This window comes from Stegostoma tigrinum, chromosome 5, assembly GCF_030684315.1.
Source record: "Stegostoma tigrinum isolate sSteTig4 chromosome 5, sSteTig4.hap1, whole genome shotgun sequence".
In the NCBI taxonomy this organism is placed as follows: domain Eukaryota; kingdom Metazoa; phylum Chordata; class Chondrichthyes; order Orectolobiformes; family Stegostomatidae; genus Stegostoma; species Stegostoma tigrinum.
In genome coordinates, this window is record NC_081358.1 from 128,449,335 (window position 1) to 128,466,525 (window position 17,191).

A 17,191-nucleotide genomic window follows, 5' to 3' on the forward strand; every position below is an offset into this window, starting at 1 on the left:
TTAAGAAGGCATACAGTGTTTTAGCTTTTATTAATAGAGGGATCGCGTTCCAGAAGCATGAGGTTATGGTGAAGCTCTACTAAACTCTGGTGCAGCTGCACTTGGAGTATTGTGTACAGTTGTGGTCACCGCATTATAAGAAGGATATGGAAGCTTTGGAAAGGGTGCAGAGGAGATTTACTAGGATGTTGCCTGGTATGGAGGGAAGGTCTTACGAGGAAAGGCTGAGGGACTTGAGGCTGTTTTCATTAGAGAGCAGAAGGTTGAGAGGTGACTTAATTGAGACATATAAAATAATCCAGAGGGTTAGATAGGGTGGATAGGGAGAGCCTTTTTCCTCGGAAGGTGACGGCGAGCATGAGGGGGGCATAGCTTTAAATTGAGGGGTGATAGATATAGGATAGATGTCAGAGGTAGTTTCTTTACTCAGAGAGTAGTAAGGGAATGGAACGCTTTGCCTGCAATGGTAGTAGATTCACCAAATTTAGGTACATTTAAGTCGTCATTGGACAAGCATATGGACGTACATGGAATAGCGTAGGTTAGATGGGCTTGAGATCGGTATGACAGGTCGGCACAACATCGAGGGCCGAAGGGCCTGTACTGTGCTGTAATGTTCCATGTTCTAAGGGCTGTAATTTTTAAACTTAACATAATGTAGTAAATACAAAAATAAAGTTGAGAAAAGCTATAATGTTGAGCTTTTAACTGATTTCTTTATTTTCCTGCTTTATACCTATCTCTTATACCTAGGTACCTCGTACCCAAGATGGTACTGTGAATGGCAACATTGTAAACTTTTCTTTACACTGCAGTATCCCTGTACTTGAGTACAAATGGCAAAAAAACCTAATTATATTTGCAACTACCATCAAGCGAAGGGATCAACACTGACTCAATGGGCAGTGCAGGAGGGCACGCCAAGGGTACCACCACGCATACCTGAAGAAGAAGTGAGGCTACCAAACAGGACTACTTGCATGCCAAACAGCATAAGCAACAAGAGAAAGACATAGCTCGGCAATCTCATAATCAATAACCAGATCTAGGCTCTGTAATCTTGCCACATTCAGTCAAAAGGTAGGGCAGAAGCATTCGCAGCAATCTTCAGCCAGAAGCGACAAGTGGATGATCCACTTCAGCCTCCCCCAGTGGTCTTCAGCATCAGATACCAGTTTTCAGCCAATTCGATTCACTTGACGTGATATCAAGAAATGGTGGGAGGCACTGGATATTGCAAAAGCTATGGGCCCTGATGAGATTCATGCTCCAGAACTTGCCACTCCTAGAGCCAAGCCCTTCCAGTAGTTACAACACTGGTACCTACCCAACAATGCGGAAAATTGCTCAAGTATGTCCTTTATGTAAAAAACAGGACAAATGTAACCTGGCCAATTAGCACCTCATTAGTCTAATCTCAATCATCAGTAAAGTGATGGAAAGTGTCATAAACAGCACCTGCTCAGCAATAACCTGCTCAGTGACACCTTGTTTGGGTTTTGCTAGAGCCACTCAGTTCCTGACCTCATTACAGCCTTGATTAAAACATGGGCAGAAGAGTCGAATTCCAAAGGTGAGGTAAGAGTGACAGGTCTTGGCATCAAGAAGACCTAGAAAAACTGGAATCAATGAGTATCAGGGCAAACTCTTCCCTATTTGCAGTTATATCTGTTGCACAAGAGTACGGTCATAATTGTTGGGAAGTCAGTCATCTCAACTCCAGGACACCTCTGCAGGAGTTCCTCAGGGTAGTATCCTGGTGCCAACCACCTTCAGCTGCTTCAATGACCTTCCTTCCATCATAACATCAGAAATGGTGATGTTCATTGATGTTTGTACAAGGTTCAGTACCATTTGCAATTTCTCACATACTTGAAGCAGTTTATGTTCAAATGCAACAAAATATGGACAATATCCAGGCTTGGGCTAACAAGTCACAAGTAACATTTGTGCCATACAAATGCCAGGCAATGACCACCTCCAATAAGAGAGATTTTAACCATTGCCCCCTTACAACTGAATCCCCCACTATCAATGCTCTTGTCACGACCATTGACCAGAAATAAAACTGGACTCACCACATAAACACAGTGACTACAAGAGCAAGTCAGAGGCTAGGAATACTGCAGCAGGTAGCTCACCTCCTGACTCTCCAAAGCCTATCCACCAATCACAAGGCACAAGTCAGGAGTGTGATGGAATGCTTCCCGCTTACCTGGATGGGTACAGATTCAACCTCATTACAGCCTTGATTAAAACATGGGCAGAAGAGCTTGACACCATCCAGGACAAAGGAACCTGCTTGCTTAGCACTATATCAACAAGCATCCACTCCTTCCACCTTCGACTCATTTTTGGAAGAAATGAACATACATAGAACATAGAACATTACAGCACAGTACAGGCCCTTCGGCTCTCCGTGTTGTGCCGACCTGTCATACCGATCTCAAGCCCATCTAGCCTACACTATTCCATGTACGTCCATATGCTTATCCAATGACAACTTAAACGTATCTCAAGTTGGCGAATCTACTACCGTTGCAGGCAAAACATTCCATTCCCTTACTACTCTGAGTAAAGAAACTACCTCTGACATCTGTCCTATATCTTTCACCCCTCAATTTAAAGCTATGCCCCCTCGTGCTCGCCATCACCATCCTAGGAAAAAGGCTCTCCCTATCCACCCTATCTAACCCTCTAGATTATTTCATATGTTTCAATTAAGTCACCTCTCAACCTTCTTCTCTCTAATGAAAACAGCTTCAAGTCCTTCACCCTTTCCTTGTAAGACCTTCCCTCCATACCAGGCAACATCCTAGTAAATCTCCTCTGCACACTTTCCAAAGCTTCCACATCCTTCTTATAATGCAGTGACCACAACTGTACGCAATACTCCAAGTGCAGCCGCACCAGAGTTTTGTAGAGCTTCACCATAACCTCTTGGTTCTGGAACTCGATCCCTCTATTAATAAAAGCTAAAACACTTTATACCTTCTTAACAGCCCTGTCAACCTGGGTGGCAACTTTCAAGGATCTGTGTACGTGGACACCGAGATCTCTCTGCTCAGCTACACTACTAAGAATCTTACCATTAGCCCTGTACTTTGCATTCCAGTTACTCCTACCAAAGTACATCACCTCACACTTGTCTGCATTAAACTCCATTTGCCACCTCTCAGCCCAGATCGGCAGCTTATCTATGTCTCTCTGCAACCGACAGCATCCTTCTTCACTATCCACGACTCCACCGACCTTAGTGTCGTCTGCAAATTTACTAACCCATCCTTCTATGCCCTCATCCAGGTCGTTTATAAAAATGACAAACAGCAGTGGACCCAACACCGACCCTTGGGTACACCACTAGTAACTGGTCTCCAGGATGAACATTTCCCATCAACTACCACCCGCTGTCTTCTTTCAGCAAGCCAATTTCCGATCCAAACTGCCATATCTCCCACAATCCCATTCCTCCGCATTTTGTACAATAGCCTACTGTGGGGAACCTTATCAAACGCCTTGCTGAAATCCATACACACCACATCAACCGGTTTACTCTCATCTACCTGTTTGGTCACCTTCTCAAAAGAACTCAATAAGGTTTGTGAGGCACGACCTTGCCTTCACAAAACCATGCTGACTATCCCTAATCAGTTTATTCTTTTCTAGATGATTATAAATCCTATCCCTTATAACCTTTTCCAACACTTTACCAACAACTGAGGTAAGGCTCACTGGTTTATAATTACCAGGGTTGTCTCTGCTCCCCTTCTTGAACAGGGGAACCACATTTGCTATCCTCCCCCTCAAAAGAAAACTCTGAATGGCAGCACAGCAATATCAAGCTGAATGGCCTATGTTTTATGGTCTAATCTGGTTTGTGATTTTGGGAGGCAACAGTAGCCCAACACGACAGATTCATAGCATCTTGAAGAAGCTGAAGAACCACGGATTGCTGGAAAAGCTCAGCAGGTCTGGCAGCAACTGTGAATGGTCTTCCTAGTTTCTGAGACAGTAGGAACTGCAGATGCTGGAGAATCTGCGGTAACAAGGTGTAGAGCTGGATGAACACAGCAGGCCAAACAGCATCAGAGGAACAGGAAAGCTGACATTTCAGGCCTAGACCTTTCTTCAGAAAGCTAACCTCTGTTTTGTTTCTGGTAAATGGTAACCCCAAGGATATTGATAGTGGGGGATTTCACGACAGAAACGCCATTCAGTTCTGAGGAAGGGTCACTAGACCTGAAATGTTAATTCTGATTTCTCTGCACAGATCCTGCCAGGCCTGCTGAGCTTTTCCAGCAATTTCTGATTTTGATTCACAAGGGGCGCTTTGCCTCATCTAGTCTGCACCTACAAAACAAAACTATTCTAAATCTGCACTAATCCCACCCTGCGCATCTGTCCTCATTAACCTTGAATATTATGGCATTTTAAGTGCTCATCCCAGTGCTTTGTAAAGATTGTGTGGTTTCCACCTCAACTACCTCCCAGACAGTACACCCCACATTCCCACCACCCAAAAAAAGTTTCTTCAAATCCCTTCCGAGGTGATCTGGTGCTGCCATTCCCAGTGCAACTCCGATGGGCCAGGTTAGTTCTGTGTAACGTCAGCTTTCCTGCTCCGTTCCTCCAGCTCCACACTATGTTGTCTCTGACTCCAGCACAGGCAGTTCTCACTATCTCTGTTAAGGATGAAGTTCGTTTTCCGGATCAAAAATGGTTTCCGGGAAGTGTAGTTTTCCTCGTCACGCCTTCCCATAGCAATAGACGTTGATGGTGAGCCAGCGGAACTACACCTCCCCACATGCCCCGCGAAACCCAGTGTTACTTACACCCCACAATTTACCTGCTGACGCCGGTCCTGACGCCCGTTCTCGGATGTGTATTAATGGAACGGATGGGGAACAACCTCTGAGTCTTCACGCCGTTCCTCAGACACAGGTGAAACATTGCAGATGATTATGAACAGAAAAGAACCGCGATCGAACCTCATCGAAAGACAGAAAGTGAAAAATCCCTCAACACCGTTTCCCCAGCAACGCGTGCAGCGCCATCTTTAATCCGCCCACAATCCAGAGCGAGGCTGGCTCGTTTACAATGAATTATTTTCATTCTGGGTGGTTGTTTTTTTCAAAGTTGACGGTAGCTGAATCTGATTTGAGTTGAGGAGGAAGACCAGATGGTGGTGGTTTGTTTTAATTTATTTCTGGTAACAGTGAGGTAACCGCGGAGGTCAGAGGTCGTATCTGTGTGACGTCAGTGGCGAGATCTGTCATTTGTGTTGGGTTGCTGTGGAGGAAGAGAGGGATAGATAGAAAAATTAAAAGTTTGTGGAGAAAGCAATACGTATATAGAATAAATACAAGGGTACTGTAGAGAGGAGAACAGATGAGAGAAAGAGGTAGAAGAGCATGCAGAAAGGTCGAAAGAAAAGGGGTAAGATACGAGGAGAAATAGTGAAATACAGATAAAGGGCGAGAGAGAAAAGGACAAAGAGAGAAGAGGCGAGAGAGCAAATTACAAAACACTTGCAAGCGATACAGGGAACGAGTACAAAGCGAGAGAGAAAAAAAATACCATACGGGGAGTGAGATTGATGTGGGTGAGAGAGAACGCACAACGAGCGGAGGAAGCAATACAAAGTCAGAGGAATACAGGCACAGATTGTGGAGTGGGAAAAAGGCCTAAACAGACAACGGGAAGGATAAAGGGGAAAATGAGACGTGTTTGACTTTTTTTAAAAGAGCCGGGAAAACAGGCAAAAAGATTGGAGTGAGGAAAAGCAACCCAAAGGAACAAGAGGGAGAAGGTTAGCTGGTGATATATATATAGAACACACAAAACTGAGAGGGAAAAAAGAGGGGAAATCTTGAGAGGGAAAATAAATTGTTAGGAGAATAGAGGAGCTCAAGAAAAAGACAGGCAAAAATCAAAGGAAAACGAATGTGGAAAAGCAAATGAGGTTAACAGACAGGAAGATCAACAGTCAAATGAAACATTAGAGAAAAAACACTAGGTAATGATAAGGGAGCAAAGAGACAAACACAGAATCTGAAAAGCAGCAAGGAGAGAAAAGAGGAAAGAACAGGAACAGAGACCCACAAAATCAGAGATCCAGGCAGTGAGCAAGAGCAAGACTCAGGGAATAGCAATCAACAGAGTGCTGACACTACATGAAAAGAAAGAGAGGTTTCCAGTCCCACTGGGAAAATAGAGAGGGCTTAGATCACAACAAGAAAATACTGCAAAACAACCTGAGGGAATTACAGAGGAAAGTGACAGGGGAAAGTATAAGGAATGCGATGTAAACACCAGGCAGATATAAACGGACTACATGAGGAATATAAATAGTAGCACAAATACTGCAAGAAGAGAGACGCTGTCACAGTGTACACAAAGAACAAGAGGAGTTCAGAAACAGGGGAGACGGCAGCAAGAAAACTGACACAGCAAAATTCACTGGAAGCAGACTAGTTGGATTCTGCAAAAAGCCAAAGGAAGGACTACTGGACATTTACCTGTGGTTACAAAACTAAACAGGAGCAAGAGAGGCACATCAGGAAAGTATTGAAGAGTGGACAAGAGGCAAAGAATTGGAGCCCTGAGAGAGAACAGTTTATTCTGAGCATTTGACTGACAGATACATCTTCGCATCTCTTGGAGTGGAATGGAAGTGATGAGAGTGGAGAGAAAGCAGCGAATCTCTAATGTTCACCATTAGACCATGAAGAGAGAGAGAGAGTTCAGTAAGGACGAGAAAGATGACTAATCGTATTGCTGTTAGATAGGCAATGACTGCTGGCTGCACAGTCTGCTCTGCTTATTGGATGCTTTAACAAGGGGAAGGCTGAATTGTTTAGTGTGTCAGAGCTCTGATTTGCAAGTGATGGGAACACAGTGGTGGGGGAAGAGGGACTGCACGAGATGAAAAGGTCTGTTCGGAGCATGACTCAAGGTAAGGACCAGAGCCATGTGCTTTTTGTATGTTGTTGTGGAACGAGTAGGAGATCCAAAGGTCCCATGTTTCTAATATAGAGAAACAGCTGTTGCCAAGTCTGTCATGAGGCTGTAATGCAATCCAGCATTTCTGCAAGGGCATTTTGAAAACAGAGAAGCTGACCTTGGCTGTGCTACTTTCCCACTTCATGGGATGTTTACTTTCTGGAGAACACCCACCCCCAGCACCCCCGTTGTATGCAGGTTCATGTCATTCAGAGGGCTGAGCCACCCTGCGTCTGTCCAGAGTCAGCTGGTCTTGGCCTGGGTGTGAGTTTCATTAAGCTCTGTGTCATCTGGATGAGGGAGGGAGGAAGGACAATATACCAGGCATCTGCTTTGTGATACTGGTAGCAACTTTGTGTGGAGTATTGATGTTGAGTGATATCAATCACAAAGTTATAAAGACTCACCCTTGCAAATTGGCCCCTCGGGCCCGAAATGCTAGCCGACCGTAGTCATAGCGGTTCATTCACGTTGTGCTGATATGATGCGGCTGTCTGTCTGATTGCATCTAGGTTCAGCTATTTCACAGTGGAGTTTCACTGTTAACTTTGAGCGGTGCAATATTTAGGTAGGACAAGAAAGTAAATTGGATTCTAACTTAAAGGGCTGAGAGCCCTTTATTTAGCAGGAGTGGTATACCTTAGATAATCCACATTAATTTAAGAACTAAATTGGCGTCAGGATTAGCAATGGACTCAGGTATAAAATTGCCCTATAAAAGTTTGATTCCCTTACTGAGTAAAGATCTGTTTATCTTGGCCTTGAATATATAAATGACCCAAACCTGACAGCACTCTGTAGTAGAGAATTCCACAGATTTACTACCCTCTGATAGAAGAAATTACCCTCAATTTTTGCTTAAATGTGCAACCTTTCAATGTCCACCCAGTTAAGTCTCCTCGGGATCTTTTTTGTTTCAGTTAAGTCACTCCTGACTCTTATAAACTCCAGAGTTAGCCTGTCTAACTTTTTCTCACAAGATAATCTGCCCATTTCAGGTTTTAGGCTAGTAAGCCTTCTCTGAACTGCTTCCAGTGCATATTCCTTCTGTGAGTACATTGACCGGTGCTGTACACATTACTCCTGATGCCATCTCACCAAAGCCCTGTGTAACTGAGGCATAACCTACCTGCTCTTGCATTCAATTCTTTAGTGATTACTCACTGTGTCTGCATACTAACCTTCTGCAATTAATGCAGTAGGACACCCAGATCATTCAGCATGTTTGAGCCCTGCAATCTCTCACCATTTAGATTTTTCTTTTATTGTCTCTACCATATTGATAATTTCATATTTTCACTCATTATACTCCATTTACCAGATCTTTGCCTAATCACTTAACTTACGTATATCCCATTATAGACTCTTTACATCATCCTCAGCTTCTTATCTATCTTCGTGTTATCAGAAAATTTACTTCCTTTACTTCAGGCCCTTCATCCAAATCATTTTTGTAAATTAGAAAGAGTTGAGGCTGCAGCACCAGCCCCTGTGACACATCACTTGTGACATCCTGCCAGCCTGAAAAAGATCCTATTGTTCTTACTCGCGGCTCTCTGTTAGCCATCCAGTCCTCTATCCATGCTAATGGGTTACACCTAACACCATTACCTTTTATTTTCTGCAGTGGCCTTTTCTGTAGTGGTACCTTCTCAAATGCTTCTGCAAATCCAATTGCAGTACATCCACCAGTTCCCCTTTATCTACACCAAAAGTTGCTTCTCCAAAAAACTTCAATAAATTAGTTAAACGCAATTTCTAAAAAAAAACTAAAAGAACTACAAATGCTGTAAGTCAGGAACAAAAACAAAGTTGCTAGAAAAACTCAGCAGGTCTGACAGCATCTGTGAAGGCACAGAGTTAACGTTTCCGGTCCGCTGACCCTTCCTCAGAACTGAGCTGATCTTTTCCAGCAACTTTGTTTTTGTTGTGGTGTTCTTGTTGTAAATGCAATTTCTATTTGCTAGAACCATGTTGGTTCTGCCTGATTACGTTGATCTTATCCAAGTCACCTGTTGTAACGTCTTTAATGATAGCTTTGAACATTTTCCCTATGACAGATTTTAAGCTAGCTGGTCTGTAATTTCCTGCTTTCTGCTTCCTCCCTTTTTGAGCAAAGGAGTTACATTGGAAAATAGCTGATCTAAAGAACCTTCCCCAAAGCTCATGAATTTTGGAAAACTAAAACTAACACATCCACTATCTCACCAGCTACTTTTAAGATGTGAGGATGAAATCCATCAGGACCCAGGAACTTATCAACTTAAAGCTCAAACAATTTACTCAGTACTATTTCTAGTAATTATAATTTACTTGAGTTCCTACATCCCATTTAACTTCCTAGTTAATGGCTATTTCTGAGATAATGACTGTACCCTGTCTAGTAAAGACTGACCCAAACTATCTGATCGGTTGGTATGAAATCTCTTTATCCGACATTACTAATTCCTTGTTATCAGGCAAGCGTCAGAGGTTTGAGGGTAGGTGGCCAGAGAGTAGCTTATCATGCTCCAAGGAGTGCTGTGAGCTACTTGAATGAGTTGGACTTGTCATTTCTTGCAAAAGTGAGTAGGACCCTTGAAGCAACCAGCCAAGGCTGTGAATGAGCCCTTTTTATCTGAGCCTGATTGTCTCTGTTGGGTTTCACAAACTCCTCAGAGATGGACCCTTTCCTGCTTTAAGTGCTAATTCAACACAGAAATCTTTCTAAACAAGGAGCAGAATTTCACATAACCAGAATGCAGGCTTTTCAGCTCTCTGAGTAGTATTCCAATCCCATCTATTTACCTTGCTCCCATACCCCTTTGTCCTCTTCTCCCCCAATCTCTTATCTTTCCTGTTGTTCAATTTTGTCATGGATCCTGCATCAGTCACAGACTTGGGCAGTGAATTCCAAAGCCTTTCAAACCTGTGGGTAAGATTTTGTTCTGCTCTCATTCTTAAATCTCTGAGGCTTGATCACCTCTGTCACCCTACAGCACAAAAATAGTCTTTTTGTATCTGCTGAGACACATTCTTCATCATTGTTAATATCTCCATCAAATTACCCCTTCATCTCTTGTTCTCAGCTCCAATTTTGCACACTAGACAGTATCCTGGAAATTTATCCCTCCCCACCTTGAAGGCATCAAAATTCTTCCCGACAGTGTGGAACCCAAAACTGCAACGTGTCCTCCAGAAGCAGCACATCTGTCAGGGTAGCACTTCAACAGCGCTGACCCTTTGGCAGTGCAGCACTCGCTCAGCACTGCAATCAAATGATTGGCCTAAATGATGCTCTCAAACCTATGTAGTGGGACTTTGATACCATGACTTCCTGACTTCAACACAGAGTGCTACTTGCTGAATCCTGGCTGATTCAGCAACAGCCTCTAATTGTACCAAAGTTAATGTCATAAACATCACAAAGCACTTGTCACAGGGTGACTGTAAGGTAAGCTTTGAGTTCAAGATGCATGAGATGATACTGATATAGGTGATCAAAACTTTGTGAATGTGGTAGTTTATGAAGTGTTTTAAGTGGGGATGCAGGGCAGATAGATCTGGGCAGCATTGATGGGCCATCTTTGTGCTGGTGAGCTATAATAAATGGAATTCAACGATTCACAATCCATATCAGTGAATTGGATGAATAAATGAAATTTAAATTTGCTGTTGACACAAAGTAGGAAGAGAACATGAAGCTGTGCTTCCCAAAGAATATTGGAGTTATTAATTCCTTGCCCAAAATTTTACACACACACACCCACACATACATACCCCACCCTGTTGTGAAGATCATCCATTCTCAAAATGTGAACCGCTGACAAAGGGTTTGCCAACGTTATGTAACTGGATAGAAATATCACAGATGGAGTATAATGTGAGAAAATGTGAAGTTGTTCACTTCGACACAAACGTTAAGGAAGATATTACTATTTAAAATGAAGAGACTGCAGAATGCTACTCTACAGAGGTATTGGCATGTCCTTATATGTTAGCCAGTAAACGTTCGTGTGCAGGTGTAGTGAGGAATTGGGTACAAATTTCATTAGTTATGGCTCGGATTTAGGATAGCAGGCTGAAATTAAGGGCCACTATTCCTAGCATTATCACCCATTTTGACAGAAAGCACATCTCAGGTTTCTGTACTTAATTTGTAATAAAGTCATTCTTGTTAACAGGTTTTAGCTATAGCTCTATGACTCTAAACAATTACAACATTTAAAAGGCATCTGGATGGGTATATGAATTAGAAGGGTTCAGAGGGCTACAGGCAAAATACTGGTAAATGGGACTAGATTTATTTAAGATACCTGGTCAGCATAGACGAGTTGTAGCAAAGGGTCTGTTTCCATGTTGTACAGTTCTGTGACTCTAGGTAAATAATTATGGACGAGCAAGCTATAACTCAAGATTTTTTTTAAAACGTTGCCATCCTGGACCCTTTTAGTTTGTCATCTCTTCAAATTCTCCAGCAAGTTAGTTATGTTTCCCCAAGAAATCTATGCTGGTTTTCATTAATTAACTCATTTGTCCAATGTGATTATTTATTTTAGCTGTCCAATTGTTTCTAGAAGTCGCCCCACCACTGGTCTGTATTTTCTTGGTTTATGCTTGCATCCCTTTTGAACAAAGGTGTGATGCTTACAATTTTCCTGTCCTGATTCTAAGGAAGACTGAAAATTACGACTGGTACCTCACCAGTTTCCACTCTTTCATCTTCCTAAATCCAAGGAGGGAAGAGATTCATCCAGTTCTGGTTCCATATCAATTTTAAGTACAAACAACTTATCCAGTACTTGTTTCTTGCCTTTGTAAACCCTTCTAATGTTCAACTTACCTCTTCATTCACCATGACTTGGCAATGTCAACTTCCTTAAAAGACTGATATAAATTTAATTTAAATACAATATTAATTTAGTATTTAATAAGCAATGCTCCACCTCTCTGTAAATTTCCACTTTGGTCCGTAACCACTTCAGATTCTCCTCTCATCACTCTTTTACTACCTGTATGCTTATACAAAACATTTGGATTGCTTTTTAGCAAGCTGCTAGTCTTTTATTTACTTTGTCAATGCCTGTCTGAACCTTCCACATTCAGCTGTCTCAAATGTATTATCCATCTGACATTAGTCAGAAGCACACTTTTTCTTCTTCTGAATCTCTCATCTCTTTCATCATCCAAAGAGTTCTGGATTTGTTACCCCTACCTTCCCTCTTTTAGAGTATATCAAGATATCCCCATAGCTATTTCTCACACCCAGTTCCACCCATTTCCAGTGATTCTCTAAAGGGCCAGTTTCAGGATCCACCCAGCCTCCTCCTGTCTTATACACACAACCACAGGCATGTCATGACATTGGCATCAGGAGTTGTTTAAAACTCAGATTTTTTTTTTATTCCTGTTCTCCAAGAAGAAAAGAAGAGAAACTAAATCCTCACTCCTGATCACACTACCTCATTGCACGTCCTGCCCCGTGAATCCTAGAAATAGGTAAGTGGGGTTCACGGGACTGATTCAGCATCGGAGTACACATATTGTCGGCTGTCTTTCGACTCAAGAATGGTATCACCTCAGGGTTGCAAGTTCCTGTCATAGTTTTAATGTGACTAGACAGGCTGACTTAATGTAGCATCAATTTTTGGGGTTTTACAGCACACTCTAATCTGTTCCTGTTGTTTTAGTTACCCACACAGGTCAGATTCGAGGAATATGATTAAAAAATGGCACGGTTTGAAAATTACCAGGAGTACCAGCGGCTGGGGGCAGACGATTATGAGGAGGATTCCCCACCAGGTGAAGACCTATTGGTACATGTGCCAGAAGGTTTGAAAGGTACGGAACATAATTCAGACTTCAGTTTCTACCTGACTCCCCCTCTGTCTGTTCATTTTTAAGGTAAGAGGAAAAAGATTCAGAAAAAACATGAGGGGCAATTTTTTTACACAGGGTAGTTCGCATGTGGAATGAACTTCCTGAGGAAGTGGTGGCTGTAGGTACGATTACAATATTTAAAAAGACATTTGGATAAGTACACGAATAGGAAAGGTTTGGAGGGAAATGGGCCAAGAGCAAGCAGGTTGGACTAGGTTGGTTTGGGATTATGTTCAGCATGGGCTGGTTGGACTGAAGGGTCTGTTTCCATGCTGTATGACTCTGCATGTCATTAATTTAGTCACTATGGCTGGCTTTGTCTCGTGTAAGCAGTATTCAGCAACTTGATGATCTCCTGATTCCACTTACACTTTTGGGCGGATTTATTTCTGTAATTTTAATGTCCAAAGTACATGAGTGCCCACAAGTATGCTTCTGGCTGATCTTTGCTTATCATTGTTTCTGAGTGCTGCCTAAATAATTGAATATGTCCAAGCAGGATGATGCTGTTTAGCCTTTCGAGCCTGTTCTGCCATTCAGTCAGATCATGACTGATCTGCAGCCTAACTTCATATTGCTTTTGTCCCATATCCCTTAATACAGTTGAGTAACAAAAACATCATTAATCTGAAATGTAAAATTAACAGCAGTGAGTTTTGAGAAGATTTGTAGCTCAGGTTGAGTTTCTGGATGTGAGTTTGCTCACTGAGCTGGAAGGTTAGTTTTCAGACATTTTGTCACCATTCTAGGTAACATCATCAGTGAGCCTCCGGTGAAGCGCTGGTGTTATGTCCCGCTTTCTATTTATTGTTTAGATTTCCTTGGGTTGATGATGTCGTTTCCTGTTCTTCTTCTCAGAGGATGGTAGATTGGCTCCAAATCGATGTGTTTGTTGATGGAATTCCGGTTGGAATGCCATGCTTCGAGGAATTCTCGGCGTGTCTCTGTTTGGCCTGTCCTAGGATGGATGTGTTGTCCCAATCATAGTGGTGTCCTTCCACATCTGTATGTAAGGATACTAGTGATAGTGGGTCATCTCTTTTTAAACACTACATTGGACAAACAGGCAGAAAGCTAGCCACCAGGATACATGAACATCAACTAGCCACAAAACAACATGACCCACTATCACTAGTATCCTTACATACAGATGAGGAAGGACACCACTCTGGGACAACACATCCATCCTAGGGCAGGCCAAACAGAGACACGCACGAGAATTCCGAGAAGCATGGCATTCCAACTGGAACTCCATCAACAAACACATTGGCTCCAAATCAATCTACCACCCTCTGAAAAAAAGGGAAATGACATCACCAACACTGGAAATGACATCACCAACCCAAGGAAACCTAAACAGATAAATAGAAACCAGGACATAACACCAGCGCTTCACCGGAGGCTCACTGATGTAACCTAGAATGGTGACGAAACGTCTGAAAATGAACCTTCCAGCTCAGCGAGCAAACTCACATCCATTAACAGCAGTCTAACCTGAATTTTTCTTTAGCAAAGTTTGGAAATCTTTTCCCATCCTTTGTGTTGTAAGCCTTTCTTTTGGAAAGAAATTTCTATCAACGTTATCTGTTCCTTCAATATATTGTACCCTCCAAAATCCATGGAATACAATCCTAGTTTATGTAATCTCTCCTCATCTTAACATTCAGACCACACAAGCTCCAGGTAATGGCCATCTCCAACAGAATGGAATCTAACCATCTCCTTTTGATGTTTAGTAACATTACAATCACTGAATACCCCACTATCAACATATTTGGTGGGGTACCATTGACCAGAAATTGAACCTGAATAGATGTATAAATACTGTGCCTACAAGTCGAGTTCAGAGGCTAGGAATTCCACTGCAGGTAGCTCACCTCCTGGCTCCCCAAAGCCATGCCAATAGTCAGGGTTGTGATGGAATACTCCCCGCTTGCCTGGATGGTTTCTGTTCCAACTCACTCAAGAAGTTTGACACCATCTAGGTCATAACAGCCTGTTTGATTAACACTCTATTCACCGCCTTCAACATTTATTCCACCCAGCTTTGATGAACAGTGGCAGCAATGTATACCAGCTACAAGATCCAGTAACTCACCAAGCCTCTTTCAGCTCATCCAAAACTTGAAATTTCTGCCACCTAGAAGGATAAGGGCAGCAGACACATGGGAATGTCACCAACTGCAAGTTACCCTCTGAGCCATTCACCATCCTGACTTGGAACCAAATCACTGTTCCTCCAGTGACACGGGGAATCTCCTCCCTAAAACCACTGGGATGTCCCTACACTTAATGACTGCAATGTTTCAAAAGGTAGTTCAAAAGTATGCTCTCCAAGGCAATTAAGGAATATGCTCGCCCAGCGAACAAGACCCACATCCAATGGTCAAATAAACTAAAAGCCATTGGAAGCCATCCCAGGCCAGTATACAGTGACTAACATGGCGTACAGAGCCAGCTGGTACCCAGGGTGCTGTAACCAGGATTTCTTTAGCTGATGCATAACTGTTAACTCCTGCTTTTCTAGCTTTTATGATTATTTTCTGTGTCTGTCCATGCTACTTGAATGATCAGTGTATGGAGATAATCCCTCCATTTCTTTGGACCTGTACTGATTGTAGGCATTTCACCATTTAGAAAGCTCTCTTCTTTTTATTTGTTTTAGGTCCGAAGTGAAAAATTTCCAGTTTCTTGCATTGAAATCCATTTTCTACAGTTTTGCCCGTTCACTTAACTTATCAATATGCTGTATTTCATGCTTCCAATTGCGCAATTTATAATGCTAGATAACAAGGTAGAGCTGGATGAACACAGCAGACCAAGCAGCATCTTAGGAGTGCTGCTTGGCCTGCTGTGTTCATCCAACTCTACACCTTGTTATCTTGGATTCTCCAGCATCTGCAGTTCTTAGGATCGCTGATACAACTTATAATGCTGCTGTCTTTTGTGCTGTGGGCAAATTTGGGCTTTTGGCTTCTAACCTGTCTTGTAATTTATAAATATATACGATCAGTCATTGAGGCCTTCACACAGATCCCTGTGGATTGCCCCTGCTGATATCAAGCTAGAAGGACAATAGTTAGTTGTTTGGTACTACCAAATTTAAGTGTCACCGAGAAGACATGTTTTATTGAAGCTTTTCATCTTGTACCCAACAAAGCATTTGCAAGGTTGTCAGTGTAAAGGTGAACAATATTTTGTGGAGTGCTGATTAGTTGACAAATGTCATGTCAGTTAATTGTGAGTCAGTCATCCAACTGGTGCGTTCTCCATCGCAACAACTCGATCAAAGTCCACCTGTCATGCAATCAACACTTCTCATCCAGTGTAAAATGTTCCCAAATATCTCTGAGCCAGGAGGCCTGAGCTCAAGTGCTGCCTGCTCTGAGGTGTGTAATACTATCTCTGATGAGAAAATATCTAAATACTGTTTTCCTTTACATTGATATTCTGGGAAATGTCCTGATGAGTACAAGACATAAACCTTTGACGAAATGTGATGATATTCAAGGTTTGTCAGTCTACATTCTCTCATTTCCTCCCTTCCAGAGATAATAGATGTGATTACATTTAGTGGCTCTACTTTCCAGTTAGCTGGAACCTTTCCACAATCTGCAGAATTTTCAAAGACATTTACCAATGCATCCGCTGTATAGCCCTATCCTTTAGCATGCTGAGATCTAGCACATACGATCCAGGAGATTTTTCTGATACTGGTGGTTACTCATTCTCTTTATGCCAGCATGCTCCTACCCTGTGTGGCCACCTGACCCATTGACAAGGACTGTATTTGCCCCTTGAGTACTGAAGTCTGATGTCCAAGCATTTTCAACTGTAGATATTTTTGTGTTGAAGACATGATGCATCTACAATTTCCCACATGCTGCAGGATCTACATCCTACGTGATGAAGTTGTACTCCCATTACTTCACTTGAGATACAATTTATTAAAGGTGGAATAATAATTCATTATTAGTTTCCTTGGGATGTCTGGCATGCTAGGCCGTTTCCCTACTGACCTAAAATAATGAATCGGAATGCTTGCTACTTTTTCCTTTTAATTGACAGGTCACGTCAGGCAAGGACAGCAAATTGCCTTCCCTAATAGATGTTAGTGAACCAGATTTTTGTTTTACAGTAATTCACAATAGCTACCCGGTTGCTGTCTTACCATCTGCCATAATGGGATTTGAATCCATGTACCCAGAACGTGGGTTCGTGGCTCTGAATCACTGGTTCAGTGACATTACTTCCATACCAATGTGGCTTGTAATAATAACAAAGTCATGGACGGTCAGCAAAAGCTGAACTTAAGCAGGGACGGATGCAG

At 42.4% G+C, this 17,191-nt stretch overlaps 2 protein-coding genes across 2 annotated transcripts in view; one reads left to right on the plus strand and one right to left on the minus strand.

The window, feature by feature from the left end:
- The window catches only part of abcb8 (ATP-binding cassette, sub-family B (MDR/TAP), member 8), a 61,523-nt gene extending 56,466 nt beyond the window's left edge, over nucleotides 1-5,057 (minus strand). Inside the window, exon 1 of the mRNA XM_048529708.2 lies at nucleotides 4,847-5,057. Within this exon, the coding sequence (XP_048385665.1) occupies nucleotides 4,847-4,950 (104 nt within the window). The 5' untranslated portion in view covers nucleotides 4,951-5,057. The remainder of the gene's footprint in view (nucleotides 1-4,846) is intronic.
- Nucleotides 5,058-5,260: 203 nt separating this feature from the next.
- The window catches only part of atg9b (autophagy related 9B), a 54,013-nt gene continuing 42,082 nt past the window's right edge, over nucleotides 5,261-17,191 (plus strand). The window contains exons 1-2 of the mRNA XM_048529265.2: nucleotides 5,261-6,955; nucleotides 12,672-12,822. Of these exons, the coding sequence (XP_048385222.1) occupies nucleotides 12,711-12,822 (112 nt within the window). The 5' untranslated portion in view covers nucleotides 5,261-6,955; nucleotides 12,672-12,710. The remainder of the gene's footprint in view (nucleotides 6,956-12,671; nucleotides 12,823-17,191) is intronic.